General features: G+C 35.0%; 1 protein-coding gene across 6 annotated transcripts in view; it reads right to left on the reverse strand.

The window, feature by feature from the left end:
* Positions 1-17,886, reverse strand: part of smash (smallish) — a 598,237-nt gene that overhangs the window by 93,017 nt on the left and 487,334 nt on the right. For all 6 annotated transcript variants that reach the window (XM_069842563.1, XM_069842564.1, XM_069842565.1 and 3 more), the window contains one exon: positions 4,597-4,790. In XM_069842563.1, the coding sequence (XP_069698664.1) occupies positions 4,597-4,722 (126 nt within the window). In that variant the 5' untranslated portion in view covers positions 4,723-4,790. The remainder of the gene's footprint in view (positions 1-4,596; positions 4,791-17,886) is intronic.

A 17,886-nucleotide genomic window follows, 5' to 3' on the forward strand; every position in this document is an offset into this window, starting at 1 on the left:
AATAAATAAGAAAATAAATAAAACAAAACAAAATAAATAAACAAAATAAAATAAATAAAACAAAATAAATAAAAACAAAATAAATGGAACAGATGCTTTAAAGGGGCCACCCATCACACAATATAACCTTATTAGCATTTCACTCCAATCTTACTGATTTAAATTATCACTGACTACATTGTTACTTCTTTCTTTTAGACATCATCCTGATTGTGCTGTACTTTCAAAATTGTCTCATAATAATCTCTTTCTATTATCTAATATTATTTGAAATATATTAACAACATTCTATGTATTTTAGCTTAATTCTGCTACACAGTTTATTTCAGTGTTTAATTAATAGTTCATAGTATTTTGTTGTTTAATTCGTAAATAACTCTTGTATACATGTAACTCTAATCTAAATCAAATTGTTGAATTCTTTGTAAGTTCATGCATATGTATATACTCTTTTTGCTGGTTGAGTGGAAGAGAATCCTTACGGCCTTAACTCTGCCAGCTAAAATAAATTATTATTATTATTATTATTATTATTATTATTATTAATATATGCAAAAAAAGGTCAGCGGAAGTAATGGTTCGATTATAGTTTTTAGTATTCGATATTCGATAAGCATTAAATGCTACCAAATTTAAAAAAAAAATGAATAAAAATAATTTAAATAATTTGTCACTACATGTGATTTTAGTCAGTTTGTATTATATTTTTGGTCCAGGGAAAATATATTTTACTGTTACTGCCGTTATTTTCATTTTGATGCAGGATACAAGCAGTGGCGGCTCCTGCATATTTCTTAAGAGGAGGAAAGAAATTAACAGCACGAAATGACACCTTCTTGAATGAAACATGCTACAAATTAGCCTACATGCATACATGTAAGACCAGGTAGTGTTGGGGTTGGCCTTTCCTTCTGTATAGCAATAATCTGTTCTTGTAAACTGAGTTTCCTAAATTGCCCAAAATATATTATGATTTCACTTCCATTCATTATTGAATAATTGCACAAATTAACAATTACAAGGAAATTCACAACCTCGTAGCATTTTTCGAGCACACTACAACATCACACGTGTTGGAAGAGACCGGCTACTAACTCGTAACCGGAACCGTTTTACGGAAAAATGGAAATGGGAATGGGAAATAATCTGAGGAAAGCGAGAACACTGCACCCACCCACGTGGTCTGTATTGCCACATGTAGCCTACATTTTACAAGTTCAGTATCACATACTTTTGAAGAATGTCAGTTCTTGTAAAGTCATACTACCATTGTTCAAAGCTGCCGGTGGTAGATTAATTTTTTTTTGTTAAAAATGATGTAGTTTGGAGTACCTACTTTCAGTTTCAAATATATTTGTACAAAATTGACAACTTGGCTGTTGCCCTGTCTAGTAAACAATGAATAGAAGTGAATTTCAGGGGCCAACTACGTAAAACTACTTCCTCTTTGTTTTACATAAACCCGACTTTAACTTTCAAATATCCACGAAAGTTTCAAACAATGAATAATATTATTGATTTATAATTTTAAAAAAAAGTTTACATGGTGTCTTTCATAGCGTTGCGTTAAAACTGTTTTTGTTGTGTCTCCTCCTAGATGTGTTATAGTCCGGTTGAATGCAACATCGTTAGGTGGCAGCGGTAGCGAGCTTGCTGCACGACCAGTCGGTTTCTATTTCCCGCCCATGACTGATTCAGAGGAGGATCTCCTCCCTCTCCGTTCATTTACTTGCTTTAAAACTCTGCTTCTTTCTCTGGCCGCTAGTGTGCTGTTGTCTATGTGTGTTAACTGCAGTAGAGGAGGAATGGAGTGCCTTTCCTCTACACAGACAATCTCGCATCTTTCTCACAGTTTTCTACGGCACATGAGCGCGCGTCGTTTAAAACTCGATCAACCGAGTTTTTCTTATAGCTGCGAACTTAAAAATTATCGAATCTTCCTCGAATTTCAAGGCACATATTTTATTTGGTATTTACTTTCAAAAGAAGAAAATGTGAGGAGGACGTTTCTCCCTTCCCTCCCCCGAGGAACCGGCACTGGATACAAGTCAACAATATAAAACTGGCTGTTAATTTAGAGGTTGGCAACATACTTTATATCGATTATAACAACAATACATATCGATAGTAACATTCATACCATTCAACCAATAAGGAGATTGGCCCCTATAATGCATCTGTTCGAATAAATAAACAAAATAAATGAGTAAATAAATAAATGAATGAATGAATAAATAAATAATTAAATCCTCTAGCAGTTTGCAATCAAAATTGAAGTTTATAAGTCTTCTAATAATTGCACATGTTGTTTCTTAAGATATTTGGTACTTTCTTGTGCTTTCTTGTACATTTTCTGTTGTGTATACTTGTAAGCGAGCGGTTGCAAGTCACTATGACGCGGACTGCAGTCAGCATCAGACGGCGGTGTAGCAGGCCTAATATATGTATGCATAATTATGTGGCGTAAAGAAAGACTGCAGTGTCTATTGAATAGGCAACGCACCAAGAATGGAAAGAGCACGGCTACCAAAAATGACAAGAGTTATAAATAATATTACAAAGCTGAAGGACGAAGGAACATTGGACGCGCCGGGAAAGGAAGGTGTGACCAAGTCTGACCATGCTGTGAAGAGGACGACGACGACAGTCACTAGTGAGCAGTGCTGCTTTCACTATTCAGGCTACACACTATGTAATAAAAGGTGCCGTATTTCCATTAGCCTCATATTTACGCCATCATTGCCATAGCACAATGGTTTTTCTCACACCGCCATATCAACTGCGAGGTTTTCTAGCTTCGCTATGTGAGGTAATTTGTCAATTGACTGTCACATAAAAACGCAACACTTCTCCCAGGGCTTGTATTCTTCTTATTCTCCTTATATTATCAGTGTTCTGCCTGTATTCCCCTTGTTCTCATTATATTCCCCTTGCTCTCCTTGTTCTCCTTGTATTCCCCTTGTTCTCCTTGTATTCCCCTTGTTCTCATTATATTCCCCTTGCTCTCCTTGTTCTCATTGTTCCCCCTTGTTCTCCTATCTTTCCTTTCCTCTTATTCCCCTTGCTCTCCTTGTTCTCCTTGTATTCCCCTTGTTCTCCTATCTTTCCTTTCCTCTTATTCCTCTTGTTCTCCTATCTTTCCTTTCCTCTTATTCCCCTTGTTCTCCTTGTATTCCCCTTGTTCTCCTATCTTTCCTTTCCTCTTATTCCCCTTGTTCTCCTTGTATTCCCCTTGTTCTCCTATCTTTCCTTTCCTCTTATTCCCCTTGTTCTTATTGTATTCCCCTTGTTCTCCTATCTTTCCTTTCCTCTTATTCCCCTTCTTCTATTTGTATTCCCCTTGTTCTCCTATCTTTCCTTTCTCCTTATTCCCCTTGTTCTCCTTGTATTCCCCTTGTTCTCCTTGTATTCCCCTTGTCTTCCTTGTATTCTTCTTGTTCTCCTACTCTTCCATTTCTCCTATTCTTCCCTTTCTCCTCCTTACATTCCCCTTGTTCTCCTTGTATTCCCCTTGTTCTCCTTGTATTCCCCCTTGTTCTCCTTGTATTCCCCTTGTCTTCCTTGTATTCTCCTTGTTCTCCTATTCTTCCCTTTCTCCTCTTTATATTCCCCTTGTTCTCCTTGTATTCCCCTTGTCTTCCTTGTATTCTCCTTGTTCTCCTATCCTTCCCTTTCCCCTCTTTATATTCCCCTTGTTCTCCGTGTATTCCCCCTTGTTCTCCTTGTATTCCCCTTGTATTCCTTGTATTCCCCTTGTTCTCCTATTCTTCCCTTTCTCCTCTTTATATTCCGCTTGTTCTCCTTGTATTCCCCTTGTTCTCCTTGTATTCCTTGTATTCCCCTTGTTCTCCTATTCTTCCCTTTCTCCTCTTTATATTCCCCTTGTTCTCCTTGTATTCCCCTTGTTCTCCTTGTATTCCTTGTATTCCCCTTGTTCTCCTATCCTTCCCTTTCTCCTCTTTATATTCCCCTTGTTCTCCTTGTATTCCCCTTGTCTTCCTTGTATTCTCCTTGTTCTCCTATCCTTCCCTTTCTCCTCTTTATATTCCCCTTGTTCTCCGTGTATTCCCCCTTGTTCTCCTTGTATTCCCCTTGTATTCCTTGTATTCCCCTTGTTCTCCTATTCTTCCCTTTCTCCTCTTTATATTCCCCTTGTTCTCCTTGTATTCCCCCTTGTTCTCCTTGTATTCCCCTTGTATTCCTCTTGTTCTCCTATTCTTCCCTTTCTCCTCTTTATATTCCCCTTGTTCTCCTTGTATTCCCTTGTTCTCCTTGTATTCCCCTTGTCATCCTTGTATTCTCCTTGTTCTCATATTCTTCCCTTTCTCCTCTTTATATTCCCCTTGTTCTCCTTGTATTCCCCTTGTCTTCCTTGTATTCCCCTTGTTCTCCTATTCTTCCCTTTCTCCTCTTTACATTTCCCTTGTTCTCCTTGTATTCCCCTTGTTCTCCATGTATTCCCCTTGTTCTCATTATATTCCCCTTGCTCTCCTTGTATTCCCCTTGTTCTCTTTACATTCCCCTTGTTCTCCTTGTATTCCTTTGTTCTCCTTGCCACCTGTCTCCTCCAACACACGCACATTCCCGCCCGCTCACCTGTCGCACGTGGCCGGTATCCGGCAAGGACGTGTCGGAAGCGTTGCTGTGACGCCGGTCCATGGCGTCGCGGCGAGGGGTTGGGTGCTCCAGGGTGCCCGAGAAGCGGCGCATGCTGCCCGGCATGTTGCTGTTGAGTCTGCTTGCTGAGGCCTCTGCTTCGAGTCCGCGCGGCGCCAATCACATCCCGGCACCTGAAATAAATAATGAAATGTGAATTACCTATACGTATACTTTATCATTTAATTATATCTAAGATTTACTGATGATATGACGCTGTTAGCAGAAGAAGAGGCGATATTGAGGGTTAAGGAATATGGTAACGCAGAACTCCTGCACGGAAATATCATATGTACTTCGGTACATCACAATATGATATGCGTAAGTAACCACTTCGTGATTAAAGACGGCGCTTATTCCGTCGGACCCCGGCCACTTAGTCACTCGCAATGAGTGCACCTCTGTACATAGTGTGTTGGACATTGTGCCACTGTCACATATTTTGTGGCTCAGTACATGAACGTAGGCAACCAAAGGGAAACTGAGAGGTAGAACTTAAACTGAGAAGGATTCAATCCGGCATCGGAATTTGAATCTGGTGTGGCTTAGTGGATAAAGCGTCAGCACGTAGAACTGAAAACCCGGGTTCGAATCCCGGTGCCGGAGAGAATTTTTCTCCGTTCTACCCATTCTTCACGAGATTACTATAGATAAAAGGACACATTTTATGTTTGAAGCCCTTACAAGTTCAAACTCGCGAAATAACGTGAAATGTTGTGTATACGAGAACATTTTGTTTTTAGGACGAATTGATATTTCTGTACTAACTTTGAATTTTTAAATATAATATTCGAAGTGGATTCCGAGTGACGTTATTTTTAAATATAAAGTAGTATTAATAGCCTGAATGTTTTGTGTTCTATTAGTTTATGTTACTCACACAAAGTATTTGAAACTGTTCACACAAATTTCTCTACATGACGTGTAGATGTCAATAGGAAACTGTAAGTATTTTTGTGCGACATCGTGCGTATTTGCTTGTTTTCCACACAGAACCAATACGCGGTAAGTGTGAAATACCACATTCAGTATTCCCAACGTAACACACATAACAATTTCTCTCTTCTTACCGCTTAAGCGCGACATTCATTTTACTGCTTTAGGCTTTTAACATATTATTTTTAGAGACGTTTAACATAGTAATAATTATAAATTGGAAACTTACCACTGCAAATTCACCTAAATTGCACTGTTAATTATTGTTTTTAAATATTTTCAAAAATTAAGTAAAGTCTACTACTCCACGAAAGCTATTGTATTCCTGATACAAGTAACATTAAGGAAGCCGTGAAAAAATCAACAAGCTTCCAGATGCCGATGTTATTACAGCAATATGTTATATAAATAATATTGTTAAAATATTAAAATGAAAAATAAATCATTACATAACCTTACCGTTTGTTTTAAGTTCGCATTTATAGACTTGGGGGAAAAAAAAGACAGACGTATACCACGGCCTGCTGGAGTATAGATATTTTTGTTTTCTAAAGTTGCCGTCATTAAACAGAAACCAAGATGGAGATTTCATTGCAACTAATTAGAAATTCGTCTTTCAGGTATGTAATAAACGATCTTCGCACAAAAAAATGTACGATACACGAGCGGTATGTTTGTTTTCATGTTCTCGGAAATTAAAAAAGCTCAACTACGTTTCGCTTTTTCAATCTTTTCCTCGAACATGAAAACGTCAACATACCGCTCTTGTAACGTATATTACTATTAAGATGTACAAAGAACCGTCACGGTCCCTTCATGTTACAACCTCTGTTCTTAGTAGGAATATACAATAATATATTTTGTGCGAGATCGTGCGTATTTGCTTGGTTTCCGCACAAAACCAATCCGCGGTAAGTCTAAAATTCCACATTCAGTATTCCCAACCTAACACACATAACAATTTCCCTCTTCTTACCGCTTAAGTGACATATTGATTTTACTGCTTTAGGCTTTTAACATATTATTTTTAGAGATGTTCAATATAGTAATAATTATAAATTGGAAACTTACCACTGCAATTTCACCTAAATTGCACTGTTAATTATTGTTTTTAAATATTTGCAAAAATTAAGTAATCTCTACAACTCTATTAAAGTTACTGCATTCGTGATGCATGTAATATTAAGGAAGCCGTTTGTTTTAAGTTCGCATTTATAGACTGGGGGAAAAAAAGACAGACGTATATCACGGCCTGCTGGAGTATAGTAAACACAGAAAACATTTTAAAGCAACAATGTTGAAGATAGATATTTTTGTTTTGCAAATTTGCCGTCATTGAACAAAAACCAAGATTGAGATTTCATTGCAACTAATTAGAAATTCCTCTTTCAGGTATGTAATAAACGATCTTCGCACAAAATAATGTACGATACACGAGCGGTATGTTTTCTTTCAATTCTCGGAAATTAAAAAAGCTCAACTACGTTTCGCTTTTTCAAACTTTTCCTCGAACATGAAAACTTCAACATACCGCTCTTGTAACGCATATTACTATTGCACGACGTGTAAAAAAAATTACATATAATTTTTTAATTGTGAAATAACACCGACTTTATATTTTTTTGTACGAGATAACACCGAAATTAAGCAAAATTTTTATAACGAAATTTAATATTTCTATTCACTGTAAAATAGGATTCTCAATAATTTTAAAATATTTTCAATCAATTTTGAGTAGAGATAATTGAATTCCATGCAAATATTTATCAGATGAATTTATAAGAAATTCCTGAATATGAGCAAAGTCTATCTAATAGTTGAGGAGACACGATTAATACAAATGGTGAGTCAAGGTACACTATTCAAAATCTATATTTCTTCCCCTTTGAACTTTACATACCAATTTTCGCAACATCACTGTGGTGCTTCTATACTTTGTAACACGAAGTAGAGATGGTTACCATATTTTATGATTGTTGTCAAGTATATTTTAGCTTTTGAATTAAGTCACTGAGATCTTATCCTGCTTCCTGGGATTGTAATTGTATGTGACATTATTTAGAGCCAAGAAAGTGGTTACAGCTGCTGAAGCACATTAAGTAATTTAATTTCCTAACTTTTACACAGCCATTGTCATATATTAAGAGCGACTTTAACAGCCTGGGAGTGTTTTAGTATGTTATATATTGCTGATTGTGAAATGCAGACTGAGCAACTTCCAAGTTCGAGCCAGACATATATAAGAGTGTACACTCATTAACTCTGTCAGGAGATGTGATATGTCGTTATGTATCTTTTTTTAACGTAGAACTATGTTAGAACACCGTAGATCGCCAACCTCGGTAACGATGTCCATAAAAAGTGTTAAGGCCCATTCAAAATGAAAATTAAACATAACCGTAACATAGACACAGAAGTTTGCGCCCATGCTACCAAATGGGGCCATTCACAATGATTCACATAAGCATTGACATAAATATTACCGTAAGACGTTAACATGAAAGTTTGCAAACTCCAAACTTTCATGCTTATGCTTACGTGATTTGCAAACAGAACACAGTCGTGGAGCGCTGAACTATACGACAGAATATGAGGAAATGGCGTCGTTGTTATGTTTCCATGGTTACCAAGTATGTTTGCTGTTAAGTTTATGTTCCCATCGTGAATGATCTTAATTTTACCGTAACGTTTATGTTCTTAAGTTAACGCTTACGTTATGTTTAATATTCATTGTGAATGAGCCTTTACACTAGAATCCTTTATAACTTTTGAATAAATAAACATAGCGAAACGAAAAGTATACCACCGAGTAGAGAAAGGAGTCCCGTAACAATAAACACCCGCACGGAACTGGTCGGATGCTCAAGGACGGTGGAACGTGTGGGGAAAAACATGCCTCGAAAACTGCGTTCCTTCGGTCATTTTATGCCCATAACTCCGTGAGATCTGAACCGATCCGGACGTTTGAGGTGTCGATCGATCGAGCGCGATGAGATCGATAAAATAAATGCGAGAAACGTAATCCGAGGTAAATTGGACCTTGAAATTTAAAAAAAAATCAGTCGTGAAAATTTGTGAACTTTCAAAATACCACGAAATTCAAACGCTGAGAGAGTGGACAAGTGGAGACGAGTACAAAAGGAGGAAAGACATCCTAAGACGAATCAAACAAGCCCAAGATCACCCCTGTGGAATACAAGAGACGGCAGAGAGAACACAAGACAGCGGCGGAACAAGCTAGCTCCATGGACTCTATGGGCTGTAGGACATTGTATTAGTCTGTAGCTCTGTAAACCATTCAATCAGTAAACGAAACATATTCAAAACATTAATTTCTTTAGCCACTTTCTCCCAGAGCAGCTCTCAGTTTGTGCCGGCCCGGATGGCTCAAGCGGTAGGGGCACGGCATGTCTCTATGTCCGAAGGGTTGTAGGTTCGAGTCCCTCCTCGGGCATGGGTGTTGTGTTTGTATTGGTGTAAGTAAAACAAAGGAAACAAGTGAAAACGAAACAGAAAAACAAAGATAACTTTGGTAAACGATCTCTGGCCGGTCAAAAATTTAAATATATATAAAAAAGTGACAAACGTAGTTTACGTCGAAATACTCTCTGACTCAGTTCACTAGTGAGCCATTGATGTTCTGTTTAACTTTTAGAGCAGAAATAATAATAATAATAATAATAATAATAATAATAATAACAATGATTATAATAATATTATTAATCTCTCGTTTACTAAGCTGACAGCAGATAATGGAATATGGGTAAATTGCCCATATAAGGGGTTAGGTACAGCTTAAAATAGTAACATTTTGGAAATATTCAACATTTTTTTCCTCCATTACTGTATTTTGTACAATAATGAAAATTGGTATGTGTAAAACACTATCCTTCTGATATACGATAAAAATATTTTTACGGTTAAAAAAATAATATATATATTTTTTCAAAATTCAAAATTCACTGTGCAGTGATGAAGCGTTTTCCTCATAACTCAAAAAGTATCGAACGTTCTGTGATGAAATTTTTTGTGTGTATTTATGAGTGTCATATCTACAATATGATGCAAGATCACTTCTCTACCTTTGATAGATTGTCTGATAAAAATAAATTCATTTTAAAGAATGGTCAAATACCAGTATATTCTTCTAACACAAAGTAAAAAGATGTTATTTATTAAGGAATATAGTTGAAAGAGCATGATATTGTACACATGAGTTTCAGCAATAAAATAAAAGAGAGAAAACATGAAAATGTTAACAAGTTTATGAGTTAGGAGGGAAACGCTTCATCACTGCACAGTGAACTATCACCGTTTTGAATTTTGAAAAAAAAAAAAAAATAATAAATAAATAAAAATAAAATAAATAATTTTTTTAAGTCGTAAAAATATATATATTTTTTTTCATATAACAGAAGGACAATGTTTTACACATACCAATTTCCATTATTGTACAAGATACAGTAATGGAGGAAAAAAAAATGTTGAATATTTCCAAAAATTTTACTGTTGTAAGCTGTACCTAACCCCTTAATTTGATTATCTGTGTTTTTCGAACATAACGGCATCCTTGGACTAATGTGGAGCTTACAGTACTTAATGTTTTTTTAATGTTATTTAATGCTCATTTTATCAATAGCCATTGATGATAGCGAGAATGATATTTTGGCGAGATGAGATCGAGGATTCACCATTTGGTTACCTGACATTCGCATTACAGTTGTAAAAAACCTCAGAAGAAACCCAACCACGTAATCGGCTTAAACGGGGTTCGAGCCCAAGGCCCAGAGCAGTCGTGAATTTATCCTGATCGCTTCATGTGCAATTTTGTATGTGATGTAGAGAGAGAGCAATACAATATAATATGATATATGAGGAGTCCACTGCAAGAATGATGGATGTCATTTGGAATACATTTTGCAGGAGAAGCAATAGAAAGTTTGAAATGCTTAGCGCTCAAAGCTTAACTGTGATTTTCCGATCATTACTGGATAATGACTATCAGTGTTAATGCCATATAACTCTGTATGTACCAGTGGCGTAGCATGAAATTTTGAGCAGGGGAAGCTAACTCAAGTTGTCTTTCATGCAATATGAGAAAACGTATTACAAAAATACAGTCTTAAAATAAATAGTAGTCAATTTCAAGTCAGCAGTCGAAGATTGGTTGGAACATCGTAAGTAACACCAATAAGGCATGACCTCAAATGATACGTAATAAAATATGATTTCACGGTTTACACATATCTCTTAACAAATAGACACGTATAAGTATAACATTAGCTCACTCCCTGTCATACTTACAGAAATCACAATATTAGTATCATTACGTAACTATGCGTCTGTCTTTTGGTTGTGTCCTTCATTGACAGCAAGGGAGTCGGTCATTTCTTTTTTAAATCACACTTTTGTTCGTAAGTCAGTCTTGATAATACAATTGTCCTAAAAATTCAAGTAAATTAGTGTCAGGAACTGTTATTTCGCTCATTATTTATTATATCAGCCACAATGCACACTAACACTTCAACTGAACACAACTGACGAAAAGGGATAACTCGGAAACTACTTATTTTAAATGTTAAAGCTAGCTTCTTTTCGAGCCTTGCGACTAGAGTAGTTTAAAAGGGATGGAAAATCTGCGGGGTGGATTACACAGAAGAAACCGGTCTGCTTGGAAGCTGGTGTGTGCAGGCTTCTTGTTTACTGCTGCATCACAAATCATCCTATGCTGCCGCATCGCAATATTTAACGCGTAAATATAAATTCTATTAAAATTAATAAATAATTTTCTCCATAAACTGCAGGTTTATTATGAAATTATTATTGCCTGGGGAAGCTAAGCTTTTTAGCTTACATTGACGCTACGCCATTGGTATGTACATTCTATATGTCTTAAGCTATGCATTGACAGTCTTGGTTCATTTTCGACAAGAAAGTGACATCCATCATTCTTGCAGTGGACTCTTCATATGATAATGATTATGATATGATATCCTTCAGTAGACAGGTTATTATCAGCCAGTGACCCAACCAATTCCTTTTTCTCTTGTTGAAACTGATCAGAAAGAGAAAAAGGAATTGGTTGGGTCACTGACTGAGAAGAAACTGCCTACTGAAAGATGCACTGGAAGGAATGGTGAACGGGAGAAGAGTTCGGGGCAGAAGAAGATATCAGATGATAGAAGACATTAAGATATATGGATCATATGCGAAGTCTAATAGGGAGGCAGAAAATAGGAAAATGCCACAATTCACAATTAAAAACAAAAGAACAGTTTTTTCCTTGAAGAATTTTGGACTTTATTTCTTATTTGTTTATTTATTTATTTATTTATGTAAAGGGGATAACTACGAAAACCTGTCAATACTGTCTTTGTTTACCAAGAATTCCTAACCATTCTTTCTGTAGAAGGTGTGCCAGAATTCGTAGCCGATGGGGCTGACATTAGCTACGATAAACCTCTGACCCCTCAGATACAACGATACGCTTACGTAACAAAAAGTATGCTGGAATGAGTTCGTTTCGACACGAGAGAGGTCTCTGAGGCACGGCGACCTTGCCCAAGGCTGCTGAGCTCGCAGGATGTGACGTCACAGGTACAGTCCCGATCCATTGAAGCGAGGAAGAAACAGTACACGCATTACAAACGCTTTCGGCCGACAGAACTGTGAGGAAAGGTACGAAATGTCAGTGATGGCGTCGCGACATGGCAAGGAGAGCTGAGCAACTGGTCCTGAATGTCTTCAGGAACAAAAGAAACTAAAATAGCAATCAAAATTGCAAATATGCTGCTTATTATGAGATGAAAAACCATCATGAGGCTCAGTGGCTGTCATTCAGCGGACTGGGTTCGACTCCCGGGGCGAAATAATGTGAAATGTAGAATGATGATATAATATATAAATGTCTGAGAATAAGTACTGGTGTTCCTAATTTTCAGATAGGAGGACATGCAATTAAACGTGCTTTCTTAATAGTGCCCGGAAATACTTTTGTGCGAGATCGTGCGTATTTGCTTGGTTTCCGCACACAACCAATCTGCGGTAAGTCTAAAATTCCACATTCAGTATTCCCAACGTAACACACATAACAATTTCCCTCTTCTTACCGCTTAAGCGACATATTGATTTTACTGCTTTAGGCTTTTAACATATTATTTTTAGAGACGGTCAATATAGTAATAATTATAAATTGGAAACTTACCACTGCAATTTCACCTAAATTGCACTGTTAATTATTGTTTTTAAATATTTGCAAAAATTAAGTAAACTCTACAACTCCACTAAAGTTACTGCATTCGTGATGTATGTAACATTAAGGAAGCCGTTTGTTTTAAGTTCGCATTTATAGACTGGGGGGAAAAAAAAGACAGACGTATATCACGGCCTGCTGGAGTATAGTAAACACAGAAAACATTTTAAAGCAACAATGTTGAAGATAGATATTTTTGTTTTACAAATTTGCCGTCATTGGACAGAAACCAAGATTGAGATTTCATTGCAACTAATTAGAAATTCCTCTTTCAGGTATGTAATAAACGATCTTCGCACAAAATAATGTACGATACACTAGCGGTATGTTTTCTTTCAATTCTCGGAAATTAAAAAAGCTTAACTACGTTTCGCTTTTTCAAACCTTTTCTCGAACATGAAAACTTCAACATACCGCTCTTGTAACGCATATTACTATTATATCGAAATAATATGGTAAAAGTCAAATCTTCACTCAGCGCATTATCGTTCTTAATAAAATTTAGTGTTTTTCACTATTCCTGTTACCATGGAAACAATTTTATTTAAGTTGATGCTACAAAATTCTGTCAGACTTCTTTATAAAATGTTCAATAATAATAATTAAACATTAATCGCTTTACAAATTTGAGTTAGCAGTCATGCATATGACATATGAAAAGGTTACGACAATGCTAATGAGGAAGTAATTTTGAACACTTTTTATAATTTTAATATCATTTTCATACTATTTGAATAATAATAATAATAATAATAATAATAATAATAATAATAATAATAATAATAATAATCAAAGCTCGGAACTTGGGGACTTGTGTGTCGTGCGCTTGAGTAAGGTTACAGCTACAGCGTACACAAAGCTCAAGCTGCAAGTGCTCAGGGACAGTCGTGTGTACTAAGAAAGTGGTCACATCGAATGGCAAGAAGACGAACGAAGAAACTGTGTCATGTCGAAGCCAATGACATTAAGACAATTACAGGTAAATGGTCTGTCTGAGGAATGAGAAAATACGTGTTATTCGAATGGGTCTTATGGAAGTTTGAAAATACATTTCTTAAATTTTAGGTACAGAATTTCGTGGAGGAATTCTGAGGAGATACATTATTTTCTTCTAATGCAGAGTTTATATTTTGTAGGTTGTGCCACACATAAACTAGAGCTGGAAACGGGCATTCATTGAAAGACATTGCAGTCCTTTAAATTGATGGGAAATTTGTCCATAGCCATGGATCAAGTCATAGAGGGACCTTCCCTAGTATTTGAAAACTATTTGCGAGATATACTTATCTTTAGGATATACTTATCTTTCTCAGATACGAGATCTGCTGAAAATCGAACAGGAAACAGTGACAGTGAAAATATTCAGTATTTTATTTAGGCCCAAGACTTTATAATAAAATTTCAAACCATTTGCAAATTTGAAATTTTTTAAAATTGAAACTTTTAAAAAAGAAATTTGTAAAATTATCCATGATATATAATAGTAACAAATGTACTTTTTTTTACCTTTTATTTCTGTCGACTATATTCATGTTTTTATTGAATATCACTGGCTTCTATCGGATTGTCAATTTATATTAAATGTGTATTTTTCTCTCGTTTTCTCTTTCTTCTTTATTCTTGCTCTTGTGTTGTATTTATTGGTTTGAATTAAGTTACTTATTGTATTTAGTAAACTGTCCTTGTAAATTTTATGTTATATTATTGACTAAGACCACACTGTACACGAGCCTGGCTCTTACGGTAGTGGTTAGAAACATTTTTATTTTATAAATGCAATTTGTACTCACCAGGTAGCTAGTTAAAATAAATAACATAAAAAAATTTAAGTTTGCTCCCGTCACTTCATGTGACGTGGAAATAAGTTTCCTTCGTTTCAAATCATGTTTAACTAACAGACGAAGAATTTATGGGTTCGAAAATCTTCTAATGTGTGTAGTCATACACTGTAATAAAATGTACAGAGCAGAACTGTAAATTTGATATATTTTGCATGTTTATTTATATATATGCTATAAAATTAGGTGTTTCAACCTACCATAATATTATCGTTATGTTGTTCCAGCCAGGAACCACTTTTATAGCAGACCTGACAGTACCTCTGTGCTGGAAGCGGGAGTTTGTTGACATTGAAGCCCGGTCGCTTAGCCACGTTCAAAGACACAAGTCCCCAAGTTCCGAGCTTTGATAATAATAATAATAATAATAATAATAATAATAATAATAATAATAATAATAATAATAATAATAATAATAATTTTATTTGATTTATTTACTTATATTTAATGTGCCTTACAACAGCCAGTAATAATAATAATAATAATAATAATAATAATAATAATAATATAATGTAAACCACCAAAATTAAACAAGTTAATTTTCACGCTGATATTCTTTGAATCATTTCATTCCTATCGTTATATCTCGATAGGGAAGAATTTCCGGACATTATTACGAACAGATTTTTCATTAGTTTTTTCTATTACATCTGAAAATTAGGAATAATTGTTCTGAAACAACCTCTGTACAGAATGAACCGTAAGTAAAGTCATTGATTTGAGGGTGATATTCTTTGAGTTATTTCAAACAGAAAAAAGTTTAATACAATTTTGCTCGTCTTTGCTTCCTTTTCGAGAATATGAAACATTTGACAGCGTGTTTTGGGAAGGACATCGATTGAATCCTCAATGTGCCCAGTCAGTTCAAGAGAGCAGTGTATTATGATAATAGATGATTGAAAGAACTTTAGTTTTGTCCTTTAAATGTGCAGAAATTTGATCTGAACAAATGTGATATCTTAACATTATTTGCATAAGAAAAAGTTATATTTCTTTATTATTGTTTTATATTTCTATGCAGTGAATATGTGTCATTCAGTTCTATTTACTGTCTACACGTTTTATTGTGCATCTGGCTATCTGTCTGTCCGTCCGTCTGTCCGCCCGCCCGCCCGTCCGTCCGTCTGTCTGTCTCTGATCCGATCTGTCTGGCTGTCCTTTCTTTCTTTCTTTCTTTCTTTCTTTCTTTCTTCTTTCTTTCTTTCTTTCTTCCTTCCTTCCTTCGTTCTTTCTTTCTTTCTTCTTTCTTTCTTTCTTCTTTCTTTCTTTCTTTCTTCCTTCCTTCGTTCTTTCTTTCTTTCTTCTTTCTTTCTTTCTTTCTTTCTTTCTTTCTTCGTTCTTTCTTTCTTCTATCTTTCTTTCTTTCTTTCTTCTTTCTTTCTTTCTTTCTTCCTTCCTTCGTTCTTTCTTTCTTTCTTTCTTCTTTCTTTCTTTCTTTCTTTCTTTCTTTCTTTCTTCTTTCTTTCTTTCTTTCTTCCTTCGTTCTTTCTTTCTTCTTTCTTTCTTTCTTTCTTCTTTCTTTCTTTTTTTCTTCTTTCTTTCTTTCTTTCTTCTTTCTTTCTTTCTTCCTTCGTTCGTTCTTACTTTCTTTCTTTCTTTCTTTCTTTCTTCGTGCTTTCTTTCTTTCTTCTTTCTTTCTTCTTTCTTTCTTTCTTTCTTCTTTCTTCTTTCTTTCTTTCTTTCTTTCTTCGTTCGTTCGTTCTTTCTTTCTTTCTTTATTTATTTCTTCTTTCTTTCTTTCTTCTTTCTTTCTTTCTTTATTTCTTTTTTCCTTCCTTCGTTCTTTCTTTCTTTCTTCTTTCTTTCTTTCTTTCTTTCTTTCTTTCTTTCTTCTTTCTTTCTTTCTTTCTTCCTTCGTTCGTTCTTTCTTTCTTTCTTTCTTCTTTCTTTCTTTCTTTCTTTCTTTCTTCCTTCCTTCCTTCGTTCGTTCTTTCTTTCTTTCTTTCTTCTTTCTTTCTTTCTTTCTTTCTTCTTTCTTTCTTTCTTTCTTCTTTCTTTCTTTCTTTTATTTCTGTACTGTATATATCTCAGTTGTATTAGCTTGTTTAAATTTAATATTAAGATACTCTCTTTAAATTATCTTTTTGTGTACTTTATTTTATATATTTCTAATGTTTTCTATCAAAGTTCTACTCCTGGTTGAGTGTTAGAGTACGTAGGTCCTGTGACCTTTACTTTGCTAGGCTAAGTACAGTAAAACCCCGATTATCTGTCGCCCTATTAACCGATTGCCGGATTATTCTACTGTCTTTCTCTCCCTCCTCTTTTTTTTTCTTTTTTGCTACAGAAACATATGAAGTAATACTACTGTACGTTATATTAAGCAAATAGAGTGTGTTATTACAAGCCTTGACACGCAATATGGTCTACTGTCCGAGTCGCCGTACTGTACAGTTTCTACTGTATATAAAATATATTCCATGAGTGACAAAAGAAAACGTGTAATGCTAAGTACCAAAAAAAAAAAAAAAAAAAAACTGAAATAATTTAGTTGTTTGGGGAAAGAGAAACTGTGGCTCATCTCGCATCAGAATACGAGATTCATGTTACAATTGTGCGAGAATTAATAAAAATCAACAATAAAGTGTATAACGTACGTAAATCTAAAACACGGGACCTCTACTATTCCTATCTTTCCCCTGACATTCATTACAAGGAATTTCCTTGTCCCTTAAAAACCTGTCGTTGACAACCAGACTTAAATTACAAAAATACTGATTCACTAACAAGCGTGTTAAACACAAGATCACGAAGGAAATTAAAAAAGTACAAGTGTTATCAACTTAATTTATGAAAATACAGTATTTTATGGTACGGATTATCCGATTTTTTCGATTAACCGTTCTGTACACCCCCTTCATTACCGCGGATAATAGAGGTTCTACTGTAAAAGCATTTTAATAATAATAATTCTTTATTTAATAATAATAATTCTTTATTTATACTGGCAGATTATTCATTATTATTATTATTATTATTATTATTATTATTATTATTATTATTATTATTATTATCATTATACTAAATGTGAACAAAATCTGTCTAATAGTTCAAGAGAAATGGCTGTACATAGACGAACGTGTATCTCAAAATCGATTTTTTAAAGCGTTGTTATAGTAATATGCGTTATAAGAGCGGTATGTTGACGTTTTCATGTTCGAGGAAAAGAATGAAAAAGCGAAACGTAGTTGAGCTTTTTTAATT

Source organism: Periplaneta americana, chromosome 12 (assembly GCF_040183065.1).
Source record: "Periplaneta americana isolate PAMFEO1 chromosome 12, P.americana_PAMFEO1_priV1, whole genome shotgun sequence".
Taxonomy (NCBI): domain Eukaryota; kingdom Metazoa; phylum Arthropoda; class Insecta; order Blattodea; family Blattidae; genus Periplaneta; species Periplaneta americana.